This window comes from Chiloscyllium punctatum, chromosome 37, assembly GCF_047496795.1.
Source record: "Chiloscyllium punctatum isolate Juve2018m chromosome 37, sChiPun1.3, whole genome shotgun sequence".
Taxonomy (NCBI): Eukaryota; Metazoa; Chordata; class Chondrichthyes; order Orectolobiformes; family Hemiscylliidae; genus Chiloscyllium; species Chiloscyllium punctatum.
Window position 1 is genome coordinate 55,135,274 of NC_092775.1, and position 15,609 is coordinate 55,150,882.

The window sequence follows — 15,609 nt, forward strand, 5'->3', positions numbered from 1 at the left end:
AGGTCTTTTCCCTGGTGTGGGGGAGTCCAACACTAGAGGGCATAGGTTTAGGGTGAGAGGGGAAAGATTTAAATGGGATCTAGGGGCAACCTTTTCACGCAGAGGGGAGTGTGTGTGTGTGGAATGATTTGTCAAAGGAAATGGTGGAGGCTGGTACAATTACAACATTTAAAAGGCATCTGAATGGGTATATGAATAGGAAGGGTTTAGCAGGCCAAGTGCTAGCAAATGGGACTAGATTAATTTAGGATATCTGGTTGGCATGGATGAGTTGGTCTGAAGGGTCTGTTTCCGTGCTGTACTTCTCTATGACTTTATGGTCAGCATGGATGAGTTGAATCAAAGGGTCTGTTTCCATATTTCATATCTCTATGACTATAACCTGGGTGTTGTGTGCCTTCTGATCAATTAGGGATGGGCAGCATGCCATTAGCCAATGAAATAACTGTACAGAGACCAGTATCCCATCACTAAGTTACTCTTTATTTACAAATGAATAGTCCTTGACTGTGGTATTGCCTCATGAAGGGTAACTTAGTGATGGGATACTGGCCTCTGTACAGTTATTTCACTGGCTAATGGTATGTTGCCCATCCCTAATTGGTCAGAAGTCACACGACGCCAGGTTATAGTCATAAAGGTATATAACAATATGCCAGCCTCTACTGTGAGATGGTGTCTCCAGGTCCAAAAAGGTTTTAATTTCAGTTGCGACTGCCCTTTGTTTTCCCTCGTTAATACCAATTGTTTCAGTTGAAAAAGACTGGATCTTTCTGTGTCCAAAGTCTGATATTGTCAGCTGTAACTGGGAGTTAATGGGAGGCAGGTCAATGCATTCGCTAATTGGCCTCCCTTCTAAGCTATAAGCACTTTGTGTCAGTGTTCAGCGCATAATGCAGCCCAAATCTATGGGCAGCACTGCCTTGTCATCTCCAGGTAGATAAAGTTGAGGTTTGTGGTCCAAATTTTCATCCATAAAGTATTTCATCCAGATTAACAGCCCCACTCAGGGAACCCATAATTTATGTTGTCCAGCTGATCAACCTTGTTATCATTATTACAGCTAACAATGCCCACATCCTATGAATGGATAAAAATTAGAACACTCTCCTTGCAGTTTACAATACTTAAAAGGATGGTGATGAAAGGCAATGGTAAATGTTTAAAATGCGCAAGGAAGAACTGCAACAATTATTCATTCCTGTCTGGGCAGAAGTAAGACAGATAGGTATCCAACCATGGCTTCACAAAGGAAGTCAGAGATAGTATTAGATCCAAGGAAGATCCTTACAAATTGGTTAGAAAACACAACAAGGTTGAGGTTGGGAGCGGTTTAGAATTCAGGAAAGGAGGACAAGGGGATTGATGAAGGAAGGGTGAATAGAGTATAAGAGTACCCTTGGGAGATCATAAAAACTGATTGTAAAAGTTTCTATAAAGGCATGCAAAAAGAAAAAGATTGGTGAGGACAATTGTAGAAAAAGGGAAATTAATAATAATGGGGAACAAAGAGGTGGCTGACAAACTAACTAATGCTGGTCCCCCCAGATTGTGAACAGATTTTGTTATATAAAATAGCTGTAAGTACAGGAAATGTTCATATGTCGGATATTTAAAATTACACCCCTGTATGGGGTCGCATTTGTAAGTATGAGTGTTTGTATGTCAAACGTTCATAATCGGGAGCCCATGTACTTTGGTTCTATCCACACAAAACAGGATACAAATAACAGACCAGAAACATTGGGGAGCACAGGGTTTAGTGAGAGGGAGGAACAGAAGGAAATCAGTATGAGTAGAGAAATGGTGTTGGGCAAATTAATGGGATTCAAGACAGATATATAGGGTCATAGAATCATAGAGATGTACAGTATAGAAACAGACCCTTCAGTCCAACTTGTCTCTGCTGACCAGATATCCCAACCTAATCTCGTCCTAACACTATCACCTGATGAAGGAGCGTCGCTCTGAAAGCTAGTGTGCTTCCAATTAAACCTGTTGGACTATAACCTGGTGTTGTGTGATTTTTAACTTAATCTAGTCCCACCTGCCAGCACCTGGCCCATATCCCTCCAAACCCTTCCTATTCATGTACCCATCCAGATGCCTTTTAAATGTTGCTATTGTACCAGCCTCCACCACTTCCTTGGCAGCTAATTCCATACACTCAAAACCCTCTGTTTGAAAAAGTTGCTCCTTAGGTCCCTTTTATATCTTTCCCCTCTCAACCTAAACCTATGCCCTCTAATTCTAGACTCCCCCAGTCTGTTTACCCTATCCATGGCCCTCATGATTTTATAAACCTCTATAAGGATGCCAGAGCTTGATAATTTATTTCTCCAAGTACTTACGAAGTGATCCTAGAAATAGTGGATGAATTAGTGGTCATACTCCAAGATGCTAAAGACTCAGGAACGATTCCTACAGATGAAGGGAGGCAAAGAGAAAGCTAAGTTATTTGAGAAGAGTCTTAGAGAGAAGATAAACACGCATTTGGAAGTATAGGGCTTGATTAGGAATAGTCAGCATGGCTTTGTGAATGGGAGATCATGCCTCACACATTTGTTAGAGTTCTTTGATGAAGTGACCAGGAAGGTTGACAAGAGCAGGGTGGTAGACATAATCTGTATGGATTTCAGTTAGGCCTTTGATAAGGTTCCATATGGTAGGCTGCTCTGGAAGGTTAGATTGCGTTGGATCCAGGGGGTGCTGACAAATTAGATACACAATTGGCTTGATGGTAGGAAGCAGAGGGTAATAGTGGAAGGATACTTGTTGGACTGGAGGCCTGTGACTAGTGGAGTGCCTCAGGGGTCAGTGCTGGGCCCATTGCTGTTTGTTATCTTTACCAATGATTTGGATAAGAATATACAAGGCCTGATTAGTATGTTTGCAGTTGACACTAAAATAGGCGGTATCGTGGACAGTGAGGAAGGTTCTCAGAAATTGCAACAGGACCTTGATCAGCTGGGTGTGTGTGAGCTGCGAAGTGGCAAATGGAGTTTAATATAGATAAGTGTCTTGCATTTGGTTTTTTGAAGGGCAGGTCGTGCCTCACAAACCTTATTGAATTCTTTGAGAAGATGACCAAGGAAGTGGACGAGGGTAAAGCAGTAGATGTGGTGTATATGGATTTTCGCAAGGCGTTCGATAAGGTACCCCATGGCAGGCTAATGCAAAAACTACGGAGGTATGGCATTGAGGGTGCATTAGAGGTTTGGATTAGGAATTGGCTGGCTGGAAGGAGACAGAGGGTAGTAGTTGATGGTATAGGTTCATCTTGGAGCGCAGTTACTAGCGGTGTTCCACAAGGATCTGTTTTGGGACCATTGCTGTTTGTCATTTTTATAAATGACCTGGAAGAGGGGCTTGAAGGCTGGGTGAGCACGTTTGCAGATGACGCGAAAGTCGATGGAGTTGTAGACAGCGAAGAAGGATGTGGCAGGTTACAGCGGGATATAGATAAGTTGCAGAGCTGGGCAGTAATGTGGCAAATGGAATTCAATGTAGCTAAGTGTGAAGTCATTCACTTTGGTAGGAGTAACAAGAAGATGGATTACTGGGCTAATGGTAGACTACTTGGTAGTGTGGATGAGCAGAGGGATCTTGGTATCCATGTACACAGATGCTTGAAAGTTGCCACCCAGGTAAATAGTGCTGTGAAGAAGGCATATGGTGTACTGGGCTTTATTGGTAGAGGAATTGAGTTCCGGAGTCCTGAGGTCATGTTGCAGTTGTATAAGACTCTGGTGCGGCCTCATCTGGAGTATTGTGTGCAGTTTTGGTCGCCATACTACAGGAAGGATGTGGAGGCATTGGAACGAGTGCAGAGGAGGTTTACCAGGATGTTGCCTGGCATGGTAGGAAGATCGTATGAGAAAAGGCTGAGGCACTTGGGACTTTTCTCATTGGAAAAAAGAAGGTTTGGGGAGATTTGATAGAGGTGTACAAGATGGTTAGGGGTTTAAGATAGGGTTGACAGTGAGAACCTTTTTCCGCGTATGGAGTCAGCTGTTACTAGGGGACACAGCTTTAAATTAAGGGGTGGTAGGTATAGGACAGATGTTAGGGGTAGATTTTTTACTCAGCGGGTTGTGAGTTCATGGAATGCCCTGCCAGTATCAGTGGTGGACTCTCCCTCTTTATGGTCATTTAAGCTGGCATTGGACAAGCATATGGAGGTTATTGGGCTTGTGTAGGTTAGGTAGGCTTCGGTCGGCGCAACATCAAGGGCCGAAGGGCCTGTACTGCACTGTATTTTTCTATGTTCTATTCTATGTTCAATGTCGGAGTTTCATGGTGAATGGCAGGGCCTTAATGAGTATAATGGAACAGGGGGCTCTTGGAGTTCAGATTCACAGTTCTCTGAAAGTGGAGTTACAGGTAGACAGGGCAGTGAAGAAGGCTTTTGGCACACTGGCCTTCATCAGTCAGGGCACTGAGTATAGAAGTTGGGAAGTTATGTTGCAGTTATACAGGACGTTGATGAGGCCACACTTGGAGTATTGTGCTCAGATTTTGTCACCTTGTTATTAAACTGGAAAAAGTGCAGAACAAATTTACAAGGATGTCGCTTGAGTTCAATGGTCTGAGTTATAGGGAGAAGTTGGACAGAATAGGACTGTTTTCTTTAGAGCGTAGGAGATTGAAGGGTGAATAAGAGGTGAATAAGATCATGAGAGGTATAGATAGCATGAACATACTCAGTCTTTCTCCCAGGGATGGGGAATTGAGGATTAGAGGGCATCAGTTTAAGGTTAGAGGGGAAAGAATAAAAGGAAACCTGAGGTGCAACATTTTTAGACAGAGGGTGATACGCATATAGAATGAGCCACCAGTGGAAGTGGTTGAGACGGGTACATTAACAACATTTAAAAGGCATTTGGACATATACATGGATAGGAAATGATTTGGAAATGCCGGTGTTGGACTGGGGTGTACAAAGTTAAAAATGACACAAGGAGAAAGTGAGGACTGCAGATGCTGGAGTTCAGAGCTGAAAATGTGTTGCTGGAAAAGCGCAGCAGGTCAGGCAGCATCCAAGGAGCAGGAGAATCGACGTTTCGGGCATAAGCCCTTCTTCAGGAATGAGGAAAGTGTGTCCAGCAGGCTAAGATAAAAGGTAGGGAGGAGGGACTTGGGGGATGGGTGCTGGAAATGCGATAGGTGGAAGGAGGTCAAGGTGAGGGTGATAGGCCGGAGTGGGGGTGGGGGCGGAGAGGTCAGGAAGAAGATTGCAGGTTAGGAAGGCGGTGCTGAGTTTGAGGGATTTGACTGAGACAAGGTGGGGGAGGGGGAAATGAGGAAACTGGAGAACATTTCAGAGAACACCTCTGGGACACCCTGACCAACCAACCCAACCACCCCGAGGCTCAACACTTCAACACTCCCTCTCACTCCACCAAGGACATGCAGGTCCTTGGACTCCTCCATCGCCAGACCATAGCAACACGACAGTTGGAGGAAGAGCACCTCATCTTCCGCCTAGGAACCCTCCAACCACAAGGAATGAACTCAGATTTCTCCAGTTTCCTTATTTCCCCTCCCCCCACCTTGTCTCAGTCAAATCCCTCGAACTCAGCACCGCCTTCCTAACCTGCAATCTTCTTCCTGACCTCTCCGCCCCCACCCCACTCTGGCCTATCACCCTCACCTTGACCTCCTTCCACCGATTCGCATTTCCAACACCCCTCCCCCAAGTCCCTCCTCCCTACCTTTTATCTTAGCCTGCTGGAAACACTTTCCTCATTCCTGAAGAAGGGCTTATGCCCGAAACGTCAATTCTCCTGCTCCTTGGATGCTGCCTGACCCGCTGCGCTTTTCCAGCAACACATTTTCAGTAAAAATCACACAACACCAGGTTATAGTCCAACAGGTTTAATTGGAAGCACACTAGCTTTCAGAGCGACGCTCCTTCATCAGGTGATAGTGGAGGGCTCGATCATAACACAGAATTTATAGCAAAAATTTACAGTGTGATGTAACTGAAATTATATATTGAAAAATTGATTGTCTGTTAAGCCTTTCATCTGTTAGAATACAGTGATAGTTTCACTTCTTTCATGTGTAAATCACAAAACCTTTTTTTAAAGTTGCATTCTCGGGTTAGCTGTTAACAATGGTGATAGCTAGACAATATGTTGAAGGTGTTAGCCCCCTGTGTTCTCTGTCTATGACCTGATGTTTAAATTGATTCTAATCTAAAAAGTGAGATAACAGAGTTTTACATAAATTCATGCAGTTTTTGAGCTCAGAGTTCTACATGAATGCATGCAGTTTTTTAGCAAAGTGCAATGTAACTCTGCAAGTACAAATTCACCCCACAAAATATACGTGTGCATGTGGGTCTTTGTCTCTCTGTGGGTGTGTGTCTGTCTGTGGTGGGGGTTGTGAGTGTGAGAAAGTGTTGGTGTGTGTGTGTGTAGTGAGTGCAGAGTGTCTTAAGTCTGTGAGGGGGTGCTTGTGTGAGTGTCTATAAAGGTGTGTGTGGGTGTCTGTGCGCGCGTCTGTGTGTGCCTGTGTCTGTGTGTATGTGAGAGTGTGTGTGTGTGTAGGAGTATCTGTGTGTGTGTGTAGTGCAATGGTGATCACCTGTAATGTGACATGAACCCAAGGTCCCAGTTGAGGCCCTCCCTATGGGTACCGAACTTAGCTATCAGCCTCTGCTCAGCCACTTTTTGCTGCTGCCTGTCCTGAAGTCCACCTTGGAGGATGGTCACCTGAAGGTCCGAGGCTGAATGTCCTGGACCACTGAAGTGTTCCCCAACTGGGAGGGAACCCTCCTGTCTGTTGATTGTTGTGCGGTGCCCATTCATCCGTTGTCGTAAAGGATAGGAAAGGAGTAGAAGGATTTGAGTCAAGTGCAGGGACTTGGGATTGGCGTGGACAGACATTTTGATCGGCATGGACCAGTTCAGGCTAAAGGGCCTGTCTCCGTGCTGTAGGACTCTATGACTCTAAACTTTATCACGCAGCCAGCCTGACCTTGGTAGTAGGGAAAATGCTCGAGTCCATTATAAAAGAATTAATAGCTGACCACTTGGAAATCAGTGGCAGGATCAGACAGAGTCAGCATGGATCGATGAAAGGAAAAACATGCTTAACAAATCTTCTTTTGGCAAAGTCCCACGTAAGAGCTTAGTGTGTAAAATTAAAGTGCATGGGATCAGGGTTAGTGTACTGAGATGTACAGGAAATAGGTGAAGAGTATGAATAAATAAGTCTTTTTCAAAATGGTAGGCAGTGAATAAATGTGACGGTAGCCATTTTAGGAGCAAAACAGGAATACAGATAATTAACTGAATGGCTATAAATGGAGAGAGGGGAACCTGCGATGGGTTCTGGATGTCCTTATTCTTCAGTCATTGAATGTAAGCATGCAGGTGCAGCAAACAGAGAAGAAGGCAAATAGAATATTGGACCTTCATAGCGAGGCATTCAAGAACAGCAGTTGGTACAACAGCAATTATATGGGATTTTGGTAAGACTGTACCTGGAGTATTGTGAGCAGTTTTAACCTCACTACCTGAGGAAGGATGTTATGGTGAAAGAAGGAGTACAGTGTAGGTTTACCAGACTGATTCCGAGGATGACTGAGGAGAGACTAAATTAATTAGGATTATCTTCATTGGAATGAAGAATGAGGAGGGGTTTTCATAGAAGCCTATAAAGTTCTAGCAGGACTGTTCAGGTTGGATGTAGGAAGGATTTATGGATAGCAAGTGAGTTCAGAACCGGGGGTCATAGGGTATGAATACAAGGTAAACTATTTAGTACTGAAATAAGGAGAAATTTCTTCACCCAGAGAGTGGTGAGCCTGTGGAATTTGTTACTAGATATCAGTCGTGACCCAAAACATCAAATGATTTAGAGAAGGAGTTGGGGGATATAGCACTTAGGGTTAAAGGGATCAAAGGATCTGGAGGAAAAGCAGGAACAGACTATTGAGTTGGATGGTCAGCCATGATCATAATGAATGGTGGAGCAGGCTTGAAGGGCTGAATGGCCTACTCCTGCTTCTATTTTCAATGCTTCTATGTTTCTAAAGTTTTATGTACTCTGAAGGTTTTCAGATTGTGCCTTTTCTCCCAAGGTCTAGATCATTAATATATATATCAGGAAAATTCCAATCCCTGGAGATTTTCACTACAAACCTTCCTCCAGGCTGGAAGATATCCCGTGACTTTATTCTCTGTTTCCTGTTACTCAGCCAATTTCATATTCACATAGTTATTGTCCCTTTTCTACCATGAGTTCGAGCTTTTCTCACAGGTCAGTTGTATCAAACACCTTGCTGTGCACTGTCAACCCTCAGATTAATATCCTTTCCACTTGTTGCCAGCTAAAGAAGTTGCACTCTCACTCCAGACAGAGGTTGGCCCCCAAATCACTGGTGACTACCAAGGGAAGGAGGAGGAGGGTGGCCAAGCACAGACGTTCAAGCAGCTCCGATGCAAGGTGAGTGGACAGTTGTCTATTACGGTCTGATTCTATTTCTCTACAGGGGCTGTGTAAGGACCTGATATGTTGAATGAGTGTTGTATTGTTTCAGACTGTGGTCTGGTGCCTGGTGTTTGCTGCTCCTTCTGATTTTGGACCTATAAACCTAGCCTGAATTGTGGCTCCCCCTACAATATAGCCCAGTAGATTTGCACCCTCTGGTCACATTGACAAGATGGAGTGGAGGTTCCAGTCACATTATTATCATCAGAGCTAGCGTTGGACTATGAGTGGATGGTGATGCTCATTTGCTTGGATTGTTTATCATTAATCCTGAAAAGATTGATTTCTTTTATAGACGTCAAGTCGATGATTCACACAAGAGAGGTCGTGGCCACGAGAGACACAAATGCAAGGAATGTGGAATCTGCTTTCAGAAACCCAGCAGCCTGAAGATCCACCTACAGACTCACAGCAGTGAGCAGGCTTATCATTGCAAACTCTGTGATCGATCCTTCAAAACGAAAGGTACGCACAGATGCCGAGATGATGTGGAGGTGGCAGAGTTCTAGGGCAGACCAAGTTGGAAGTCACATGACACCAAGTTCTAGTCCACCAGGTTTATTTGAAACCACAAGCTTTTGGAGCGCTGCTCCTTCATCAGATGAAGTGTAGAGAGTAGCACAAAATTGGTGGCACAGTGGCTCAGTGGTTAGCAATGCTGCCTCACAGCGCCAGGGACCCGGGTTTGACTTCAGCCTCGGGTGACTGTCGGTGTGGCATTTGCACATTCTCCCAGTGTCTGCGTGGGTTTCCTCCAGGTGCTCCGGTTTCCTCCCACAGTCCAAAGATGTACAGGTTAGGTGAATTGGCCATGGGAAGTTGCCTATAGATTTCAGGGATGTGCAGGCTAGGTGCATTAGTCAGGGGAAATGTAGAGTAATAGGGTAGGGGTGGGTTACTCTTCAGAGGGTCAGTATGGACTTGTTGGGCAAAATGATCTATTTCCACACTGTAGGGATTCTATAATTCTATGAAATTCTTCCAATGACTCAGTTCAAGAAAAGGAAGTTTTGACCCTAGGTCTGATGAAGGATGAAGACATAGACAATGGGAGAGAGTGAAAGATAAACAGGTCCCTGTCTTTGGAGGGGGAGAGTTCCATTGCTCCAGGGAATAGATTCTCCTCCTCCCCCACCCATGTCTACAACTCACTATTCAAGCAGGATTGATGACAGAGTCAGAGATGAGCCCACCTTCACTTGTTAATTCACACCTCAGGCTTTTAGACACCACATGAAGTAGCTTATTGGCCTCAGTAGTGACCATTGCTGAGACTGAATGCATTCACTAATAATGTCCATTAACAGAGTCAGATGAAAAGACAAGGGGCCGATCTCGTTTGAGCCTAGCTGGCAGGCCCGAGTGAGTAAAGCAAAGTGGGCAGGGGTCTGGCAGCACCCAGTGAGTGGCATGAGAGGAGAGGCAGGGGCAGCTGAATGGAGTGAGGGGGAACAGGTGAGTGAAGTCGGGAAGGAGAGGCAGGTGAGTAAATCGATGAGGTCGAAGGAGCAGGCAGTGGGATGGTGGGTCGATATTTTGGAACCACGAGCTCCATGGCAATAATAGAAAAATCCTGGATCTTCCCAGAGTGAGAATCATAATTGGATTGATGCTTATCATAGATTCATAGAATCATACAATACAGAGAGACCCTTCAGCTTATCTTCTCTGTACTGCCAAAGTACACAAACCTACACTATTGCACCATCTAGAACTAGGATCAGAGCCTTGTAAGACCATAACAAATTTGAACAGGGGTAGGGCATTTGGGCTCTCAAGCCTGCTCCACCATTCAGTCGGATCGTGGCTGATCCAACATTCCTTATGTTCACTTTCCCCATAACCCTTCACTCCCCTTGAATGTTACAATACTTCAAGCGTTCACCCAAGTACTTTTTCAAGGTTGTGTGAAGTTTCCAGGCTCAAATACATCCCAGGCAGTGCATTTCAGACCCACACCCCTTCTGGGTGAAAAATCATTTCCTCAAATCTCCTCTAAACATTCCTTTGTTTCACCTCACAATTATGGCCCCCTGTTATTGACCTTCAAACAAGGGGAACAGCTGATTTCACTCTGTCCATGCCCCTTGTAATCTTATTCACCTCAAACAGGTTCTCCCTCAACTCTCTCTGCACCAGAGAAAATGACCTGAGCTTATTAGCTTCTCTTCCTCGCTGAAGAATTCCATTCCAGACAATATCCTGGTGAATTTTCACTGCTTCCCCTCCCAGTGCAATCACATCCTACCCATAGTGCTGTGACCAGAACTGCCCACTGTACTCCAGCCAAGACCTAACCAAAGTCCTATACAGCTCCACAACAACCTCCCTTATAATCTATGCCTTGAATGATAAAGGTAAGTGTCCCCAGTACCTTCTTAACTATCTTAAGGGATTTGTGGGCAAAGAGCTATTCCTTGAAGCTTCCTCATGTCCTGCCATTCATTGAGTATTCCCTTGTCTTGTTGCTTCTTCCAAAGTGTATCAACTCACATTTATCAGGGTTAAATTCCATCTGCCACGGATCTGCCCAACCTGTTTATATCCTCCTGGAAGCTAAGACTTTCTTCCTCATTGTCAACACCATTCCGGCCAATCTTAGTGTCATTGCAAACTTACTTGTCATCCTCCAACATTCTTATCTACATTGTTTATATATGTATCTTGACTATTAATAAATCCAGCACAATCTCTGTGGAACGCCACTGGACGCTGTCCTCCTGTCACAAGCAGCCTTCTAACAAACAGACTTCTGCCACTAAGCCAGTTTTGAATCCAACTGACCAAGTTATCCTGGATCCCATTGGTTTTACCTATATCCTCCATGTTAGTTCCTCTTGGCAGATTCCATTCTCTTGAGAAACTGGGACCATTACTAATTTGCAAGCTTCTGGCTCAGCACAGTATAGGAACTGGAGGCCAAATAACACACCTTTTTTTTACAGCAGTAACTAGGTTAAAAGGTTAGGGTTTAAAGGTCAAAAGCTCCTTGACAAGGAGAGAAGTGAAGTCAGTATGAGTGATTGAGGAGCAGTTTTAGGGGTATTTTACTAACACTATACAATGCATTTATTAAATCACATTTGGAATACAGTGAACAGTTTTAGACCTCTTATCTAAGGCAAGATATACTGGAATTAGAAGCAGCTTCACTCAGCTGATACCAGGCATGGCAATTTGACAGGGAGACAGTGGAGTCAGAAGTAACAGTATTACAGTTGAATAAAGGCAACTACAGAGGCATGAGGGAGGAGATAGGTCGAATTGACTGGGAGAGGAGCCACGCAGGAAAGAGAGTGGAACAGCAATGGCAGGAGTTTCTAGGAATAATTTGGGAGACACAGCAAAAAATCCTGAGGAAAAGGAAGCATACTTAAGGGAGGATGAGTCAAACATGGCTGACCAGGGAAGTCAGGGATAGTATAAAAGCGTAAGAGGAAGCACATAATGTGGCGAAAGGCAGTGGGAAGCCAGAAGATTGGGAAGTCTATAAAGACCAACACAGAAAAATGACGAAAGAAATGAAGAGGGAAAAGATTAAATATGAGAGTAAGTTAGCCTGCAATATTCAGGAAGATTGTAAGAGTTTCTTTTGATATATAAAGGGCAAAAGAGAGGCAAAAGTGGACATTGGGCCACTAGAAAATGATGCTGGAGAAGCAGTAATGGGGAACAAAGAAATGGTTGAGGAATTGAATAAGTAGTTTGTGTCAGTCTTCACAGTGGGAGACACCAGTAATATTCCAAAATTTCAAGGAAGTTGGAGGGCAGAGATGAGTACAATGATCATCACCAAGGATAGGGTGCTAGAAAAACTGGAAGGTCTGAAAGTGGACAACTCACTTGGACTAGATGGGCTACACCCCAGGGTACTGAAGGAGATAGCTGAAGAGATATCGGGGGCTTTAGTAGTGACCTTTCAGGTATCACTGGAGTCAGGGAGGCTCCAAGAGGACTGGAAAATCGCTAATGTAACTCCCCTGTTTAAGGAGGGAGTAAGGCAAAATACAGGAAATGTTAGGCTGATTAGCCTGACCTCAGTTGTTGGTAGGATTTGGAATCCATTGTGAAGGATGAGATTGCTGAATACTTGGAAGTGCATGATAAAATAGGGCACAGTCAGCATGGCTTCATCAAAGGGAGTCATGCCTAACAAATCTGTTAGAATTCTTTGAGGAGGAAACGAGCAGGTTAGACCAAGGACAACCAATCGATGTTATCTACCTGGACTTCCAGAAAGCCTGCACTGGAGGCTGCTGAATAAGACAAGGACAGAACCTCCCGGGTCCTCACCTTCCATCCTACTAACCTTCGCATAAACCGCATCGTCTTCCGACATTTCTGCCATCTCCAAATGGATCCCACCACCAAGGATATATTTCCCTACCCACCCCTTTTTGCTTTCCGTAAAGACTATTCCCTCCGTGACCAAGTGGTCAGGTCCACGCCCCCCCAAAAACCCACCCTCCCGTCCTGGTACCTTCCCTGCCACCGCAGGAATCGCAAAACCTGCGCCCACACCTCCTCCCTCACCTCCATCCAAGACCCCAATGAGCCTTCCACATCCATCAAAGTTTCACCTGCACATCTACCAATGTCATTTATTGTATCCGATGCTCCCGATGCGGTCTCCTCTACATTGGGGAGTCTGGACGCCTTCTTGCAGAGCGCTTTAGGGAACATCTCCAGGACCCCTGCACCAATCAACCCCACCGCCCCGTGGCCCAACATTTCAACTCCCCCTCCCACTCTGCCGAGGACATGCAGGTCCTGGGCCTCATCCACCACCGTTCCCTCACCACCCGATGCCTGGAGGAAGAACGCCTCATCTTCCACCTCAGAACATTTCAACCCCAGGGCATCAATGTGGACTTCACCAGTTTCCTTATATCCCCTCCCCCCACCTTACCCCAGTTCCAACCTTCCAGCTCAGCACCATCCTCATGACCTGTCCTACCTGCCAATCTTCCTTCCCACCTATAGACTCCACCCTCCTCTCTGACTAACCACCTTCATCCCCACCTCCATCCACCTATTGTACTCTTGGCTATTTTCTCCCCAGGCCCATGCCCCTCCCATTTATCTCTACATCCCGGGGGCTCCTTGCCTTCATTCCTGATGAAAGGCTTTTGCCTGAAACATCGATTTTTCTGCTCCTCGGATGCTGCCTGACCTGCTGTGCTTTTCCAGCACCGCTCTAATCTTGACTCTGATCTCCAGCATTTGCAGTCCTCACTTTCGCCCTGAGTAAGATAAGGGCCCATGGTGTCAGAGGCAAGGTGCTAGCATGGATAGAAGATTGGCTGGCTGGCAGAAAGCAGAGAGTGGGGATTAAAGGGTCCTTCTCAAAATGGAAACTGGTGACTAGTGCTGTTCCACAAGGATCAATATTGGGACCACAACTATTCACTTTATAGATTAATGATCTACTTGAAGGAACTGAGGGAATTCTGGCTAAGTTTGCAGATGCTACAAAGATAGATGGAGGTGCAGGAGAAAGTAAGGAGATCAGAGTCGAGAGTGTAGTGCTGGAAAAGCACAGCAGGTCAGGCAGCATCCGAGGAGCAGGAGAATCGACGTTTCAGGCATAAGCCCTTCATCAGGAAGATAGATGGAGGGGCAGGCAGTATTAAGGAGGTGGGGAAGCTGCAGAAAGATTTAGACAGGTTAGGAGAAAGAAGTAGCAGATGAAATACATTGTGTGAAAGTGTGAGGTCATGGTAGGAAGAATAGAGGCATAGACAATTTTCTAAAAGGGGAGAAAATTCAGAAATCTAAGTGCAAAGGGATTTGGGAATCCTAGTTCAGATTTCTCTTAAGGTAAACTTGCAAGTTGCATTGATAGTTAGGAAGGCAACCACAACGTTACGCAGAACATAGAACAGAACAGTGCAGCACAGTACAGGCCCTTCGGCCCTCGATGTTGTGCTGACCTTTTATCCTACTCTAAGATTGAACTAACCTACGTATACTACATTTTACTATCATCCATGTGCCTATCCAAGAGTCGCTTCAATGTCCCTAATGTATCTGACTGTAAGATGTTGTAATTCATCTCAGGAGGACTAGAATATAAAAACAAGGATGTATTTCTGAGGTTTCATAAGTCTTATGATCAAACCACATTTAGAGCATTGTCAGCAACTTTGGGCGCCATACCTCAGGAAGGATGTATTGGCCCTGAAGTGGGCCCAGAGGAGGTTCACAAGAACGATCCCAAGAATGAAAGGCTTAACATATGAGCAAGCTGAAAATGTGTTGCTGGAAAAGCGCAGCAGGTCAGGCAGCATCCAAGGAGCAGGAGAATCGACGTTTCGGGCATCAATTAACATATGAGGAACACTTGAGGACTCTGGGACTATACTCAATGGAGTTTAGAAGGATGAGAGAAGATCTGATTGAAACCTGCAGATTACTGAATGGCCTGGACAGAGTGGACATTGGGAAGATGTTTCTGTTGACAGGAGAGACTAGGATCTGAGGGTACAGCCTTAGAATAAAGGAAAGACTCTTTAGAACAGAGATATAGAGAATCGTCTTCAGCCAGAGAGTGGTGAATCTGTGGCCACAAAAGGCTGTGGAGGCCAGGTCATTGAGTATTTCCAAGGGGATCAAAGGTTACAGGGAGAAAATGGGAAATGGGGTTGAAAAGCCTATCAGCCATGATTGAGGGATAGAGCGCACTTGATGAATAGCCTAATTTCTGCTTCTATGTCTTATGGAGGGACTGTCTAATGAGGAGCGGTTGTGTCAATGCGACTTATACTCACTGGAATTTAAAAGAATGAGAAATGACCTTATTGAAATATTCAAGGTTCTTAACAGTGCAGATACAGAAAAATTATTTCTTTTTGTGGGGATAGTCTAGGATCAGAGCGCATTGTCTCCAAATAAGGGATCACCCATTTAAGACAACGATTAGGAAGAATTTCTTCTCTCAAGTGGTAATGAATCTATAGAATCTTTTACTGCAAAGGCTGTTCAGGCTGGTCATTAAGTATGTTCAAAATGCTGAGATAGAAAGATATTTAGTCAATAAGGGAATTGAGGGTTATAGGAAAAAGGCAAGAAAGTGGAGTTGAGGATTATCAATCCCAGTATATTCTC

At 44.8% G+C, this 15,609-nt stretch overlaps 1 protein-coding gene across 1 annotated transcript in view; it reads left to right on the forward strand.

The window, feature by feature from the left end:
• LOC140463122 (uncharacterized) overlaps positions 1 to 15,609 on the forward strand; it is a 220,793-nt gene that overhangs the window by 188,968 nt on the left and 16,216 nt on the right. The window contains exons 4-5 of the mRNA XM_072556854.1: positions 8,342 to 8,457; positions 8,798 to 8,967. Of these exons, the coding sequence (XP_072412955.1) occupies positions 8,342 to 8,457; positions 8,798 to 8,967 (286 nt within the window). The remainder of the gene's footprint in view (positions 1 to 8,341; positions 8,458 to 8,797; positions 8,968 to 15,609) is intronic.